At 34.7% G+C, this 5,376-nt stretch overlaps 1 protein-coding gene across 1 annotated transcript in view; it reads right to left on the bottom strand.

Moving 5' to 3' along the window:
- Positions 1 to 1,614: 1,614 nt before the first annotated feature.
- The window catches only part of BNIP3L (BCL2/adenovirus E1B 19kDa interacting protein 3-like), a 9,014-nt gene continuing 5,252 nt past the window's right edge, over positions 1,615 to 5,376 (bottom strand). The window contains exon 5 of the mRNA XM_009319533.1: positions 1,615 to 4,416. Coding sequence (XP_009317808.1) covers positions 4,368 to 4,416 — 49 coding nt within the window. The 3' untranslated portion in view covers positions 1,615 to 4,367. The remainder of the gene's footprint in view (positions 4,417 to 5,376) is intronic.

The following is a 5,376-nucleotide window of genomic DNA, read 5'->3' on the forward strand; positions in this document are numbered from 1 at the left end:
TTGAACTATACAGCATAGTTCAAGAGTCCTAGCATTTTATTTGGTTTTCAAGACCCAAACCACAAAGGAGTCTTCATATATAACTAAGTACAAGGCAAAAATCCTACAAACACTTGCACAGAATCAGGATTTCATTTTTAGATAGACTTTTTATCTGTATGCACACACACATAAACGTATAAATAATTTTTTTATATAGAACTTTTTAATAAAACACAGAATTCAGAGTAAATTCTACTAATCTTTTCATATGTATACAGTTAAGTCTGAAAACAGAGTGTAAGTAGGACTCAACGTCCCCTGTCGGTCTCACATGAACAGCTAACTTAGCTAAATCTCTAGGTGCACTGTAGTTAAGTAAAGGTAGAAGGTAACTTTCCCAGAACGTAACACGAAACACGCTTCTTGGTGCTGATTACAGAGGAAAGCTAGACACTGTGCAGCTCATTTGTCTAGAAACATTGCATTTAGTTGAACAGATAAGCACTATCACTATGCTGCTCTAAATTAAGTATGCAAATAAATCCAAAATTCTCTTCAATCTTTACTTGAACACTCTTGTACTAGAATGAAAAGAAACTTGAAGACTGTCCTCAAACTCCATCAAAATGTGACTTATACCAGACTAATCTTAGTGCAAAGGTACTGCTGCTTTATGTAACATTGTCTTGTATTTATTCTTTCGCAAAACATTGCATTACAACTAAAAAAGTTTTGAAGCACACAAAGAATTTTTTTTCCTGCAACACCTACTAAACAAATGTGTTTCTCAGTTGGCTACAGAGAAACAATCTGCTTGAAACCCCCACAACCCTACTCTCCAAAGCAGTTTTAAAGTAGCAGTAATTCAAAACTTCAAGCCCAAGTTCCACTGTAAGCCCCAGACATCTAAACTTTCTTAAAGTAGGATTTATAATTGTATCTATCTTAGTCTTCTGGGGAAAAAAAAAAACAAAAAACAAAAAACAGAAAAACCAAAACAAACCGAAAACATTTTCACAAAGTTCTGGATTTTTACTTTAAAAACGGAGGGAAAAGAATCACTAGGTAACTAAAATGGTTAGTAACAGTATCAGAATGATGACATTTCACACTTCGAATGAACAACTCTCCACACCATACTCCTAGAAATAACTAGTGCTCTTGAACCAAGAAGATGAAGGCAGATTAACAATTAGGGTTTATGTCCCTTATTCTTTAATCTGCAAATTTAACAGAATTAGGAACCAGAAAAGAAATACAAGGAGTACAATAGAGTTGACCAATTATACAAAATCTCATCAATTCTACTTTACATTTCATATGCCACTACATTATTTTGCTTTAAAAGTTTTCCTTGACAAGGTGCTGGAGGACTTGGCGCAGGTATACAATGCTGACAATGGAAATATTTTTATGAAGTGCTTCAGGAAAAGAAGTGGATGATCCCAAGTCACCAAAAAACCCCCCAATCTTTTGAAAAATTACTCCAGTCTATAAACAGCGGCTTCAATGTTCATATAACCCAGAACACAATAGTTTCATAAAACATTATACAAAGCAATCCTGTAAAAAAAGAAAACAGAATAAAGAAAAAGAGAAGAAAGGCGCAGCATGAAGTAATTTCAGACAACCAGTTTTGTGAGAGCTTTAATGGCACAAAATGTTTATAAGCTACAACTTATACATGTACTGTAAACTGTATATAATGTTACAAAGTGCTAACTAATTTATGAAGAATGCATAATCACTTTGGCTCAGTTAACTCCAATATTTCAACAAATGTCAATTAAAAAATTTGAATTTCTAACAATCTTCAGCTTTCACTTTTTAAAACAGTAAGTAAATATGCATTTGCTGCAGTTAAGTTAGCCTGCTGCATTTTTTATGTGCGAGTTTATGCATTTCTTTTTCTTGATCCTATTTACAAGTATTCTAGGCCAGTTTTCACTGAATGTAAGAAAAATGAAGCCTGCATTTTTTTTTCCCAAAACTGTAAACAGGTATAAAGCTTTTTAAACAACATTTATCTTAACAAAACTTCAACTATCAATAGTTGAAACCCCTTTTCAAATTATACAACAATCTGTTTCTGTTCATTGTAAAACTAGAATGTGTAGACTTTCATCCGAAGCTTATAGTAGGGTATCAATAAATACTGCATTGTATCATAGCAAGTGCTACAGTGATCACATATCCATTCCTCATCTATAGTTTTCACAATTTTTACTTCACGGCTCCTTCAAATATTATAAGCTGTGTTGCTACTCTAGCCACAAGCTTGCAATATTAGTTATCAGATATTCTGAAGAAGAATTACCTTTTAATTTAGAAAGGGGTGATTATTTTTTTTAAATGTACTCCCTACTTAGTAAAAATCTATTTTTCCACTATTCCAATTTCCATACAAAACAAGGTGCTGTAATTAGAACTGAAAGTGTTTCAGCCTTTCTCCCGTCCCCTCAGTTTTTAGGACTGTAAGATGTACTTGATACTATCTAAAACACCCTTCACCACGTCCCCCTTCCCTCCCCCACCTTTGGGTGAAACCCAATATCCACGCTTGAAACAAATATGCAGTTGTAGGCAACTCAAGTGCCACTAACACTCACAACTACAAGAAAAAAAGCAGATGTCTTCAAGAGAATTTGTTGTTAGACTGCCCTTTCACCCTGAAAGCATTCTCTAACAGCATTCAGAAGTAGAGAATAAAAATACATACAGTTTAGCAGTGGATTTATACTTAACTTTCTAGTTCCTGGGAGCTAACTAAGTTCTTTTAAACCAGATCTCATTGGGATTTAGCTTCTATGCATCAACTGTTTCAAGCGATCACTGCTATATCAAATAATCAACTTTATAAAGTCTGATGCAAGCAAACAATTATAGGTAGCTGTTCTCTCCAAACGGGCTGACTGTATTTTCTTATAATTTTCTACAAGTCAGCCTACTGAAGTTTTTATTTAAACGAGATTTTTGCTACTCTTAAAATTAGCATTGGTTCCCTAAATACTTAGTATTAAAGTCTATATATATTTTTTTTATATTCATATATATATAAAAAAAAGAGTATTCTATCCTTCAGAGTCATGCTACATGTTCTGAAATCCAATAAAATCTATTTAAGGACATGACTGTCCCAATGCTTTGTAACAATTTGGTACTAAAGCTTCACATTTTGAAAAGAAGTGTCACTGAAGGAGGACAAGGCTTAATGTTCCCTAAGATAAAAGTTCAACAACATTAGTGAGAAGTCTATCTAACATGAGACATCACAAGTGACTTTCAGATTCCACGTATCCCCAAAGGAGATTGTACAGTAAACAATGAGAGATAGGAATATTGAAAACTCATTTGCAGAAGACATTTCAGAGCTTTACAACTTCTGAATCTTTACGCACCTGCAAGATTGTCCCCCTTAAAGATAAGTCAAACGCTTTACTTTCTGAAACTGCCATATCATTGTAATTGTAAATGGTTCCACAACAAACAGAATCATATCCTTTTATACAGAGTCTAACTACACCTACAGCTGTTGGGTTTTTCCTTAATTTAAAACTACTTTTAAAAGGAAAATTTCACATTTAAAATTCTCCCTTAAGAAAACAGGTAAGGAAAAGAAAAGCTTCTTCACATGCAAACAATGCAATTTTTCTACTATTTTCTAGGCATCAGACAGGTTTTCCTACAAGGAATAAGGAGCTGACTTCATAGAAAAGACAAGATTACAACAATTACCTAATATTAAAATATGCTGATGGATTTAGTTATCCTACTTTAAAATTTATGCAGTCTTTGCCTCCTGCAAATCAAATGGTGTTAGCCAATCCAAGGGGCCAAGTAAATTCCCCCAAAAGCTGATTTAAACTGTTTTTTATTGCCAGTGATTTCCTAGTTTATTTCACAACCAGCTTGTTTTTCAAAAGAGAAATTCATTTTCACTCCAATCAATAATTTTCTTCCAAAGAGACTGTTAATTTTATCACCATAATACAGTCAACATTTATACCATGCACAACTGCAATTGAAGTCAGGTTGCACTAAAGAGGCAACAGCATCACTGATAAAATTAAAACTTGCTGGTGGCATTTTGCATTGAGAGAAGCCCTTGCAACATATAGACAGTTGTAAACTCCGTTCAGCAACTCTGACGTGTCTTGCAGGCCAAGAGGCAGGGGAATGGGAGGAGAAAGGGAAAGAATGTGGATAGTGAAACACCTCAGCAGAGTTCCAACACAATACTGAATTCCAGAGTTAGCGAAAACCTGGATATGTAAGGAAAGGGTGAAGTCAGGGTCATGCTTAAAATGGTCTCAAGTCAAATGTACTAAATGAGACAGTAACACCTTCACAGGTCACGTGGATTTCCAGGTTTTGCACTCCATCTTTCAATAAGTGCTGGCTGAAGGTGTGGTCAGTCGTTTTCCAATGTAGATGCTGAAATAAAAAGTATAAGGCATATCGTATTTCAGAGAAATACTCCCTGTTTTCCAAACAGTCCTCACGCACTCAGCTATTCTAATTTGTCTTTCAAGTAAGTCTGATGAGATTCTTCCAAGGACTTCGCTTCTCTTCTATAAAATTACTTAAAGAGTGAGATTTTCAGATGAGCCTAGAAGGACCAATGCAATCAATGTTCAGTAAAAGTGGGTTTCTTCCAGTCCCAAGCTCATTTGAAAACCCCAGTCCAAAAGCTTTTGTGTTGTTTGCAGAGTACCCAACACAGGGGCTCTTGAACAGCCAAGCAACACTCCCAGATTATTACGATAAAACAAATAAAGTACTGCCTATAAAGGGAGGGGGTGAGCTTTAAAACACTGAGCATTGAGGATCTACGCAAACGCTGACCTCTAACAAATAAATCCAGGCAAGATTTAATTCGTCGCAGAAATACACAGTTTTGCTATAGTACAAATATCTTACAATATATTCTCATATATTCTATCCTCCCAATTTATTTGATAGTTTACAAGAATTTAAAGAGACACTTGGACTATACCCCCAGAAACAAATATGAAGCTAAATAAAAATATATTTTGTATATATGTCTTTGCCCCCATCACAGAAGAACGTAAGATGGATAAACATAACACAAGGATTTAAGCAAGATGAGAGATTATGTTGGATTACGCAGGCAATGAAAACATTGCTGAGCAGTCGTAGCTGATCTTGCAGGACACATCCAGTATTTTACATATCTTCAAGTATTCAAACCTTGACTTTCAGTACTATCACACAACTGCAGCATTAGACATTGCAAATTACAGAGTATGTGCCACACACACAGAACTTCAGCATCATTATTTGTACAACGTGTTTTTGTAATGGTTAGTAAATGTTACAACAGTTTCCACCTATTCTATTCTTACTTTACCTACATTATAACCTGAAGCATTT

This window comes from Pygoscelis adeliae, unplaced genomic scaffold, assembly GCF_000699105.1.
Source record: "Pygoscelis adeliae isolate BGI_AS28 unplaced genomic scaffold, ASM69910v1 Scaffold372, whole genome shotgun sequence".
Lineage (NCBI taxonomy): Eukaryota > Metazoa > Chordata > Aves > Sphenisciformes > Spheniscidae > Pygoscelis > Pygoscelis adeliae.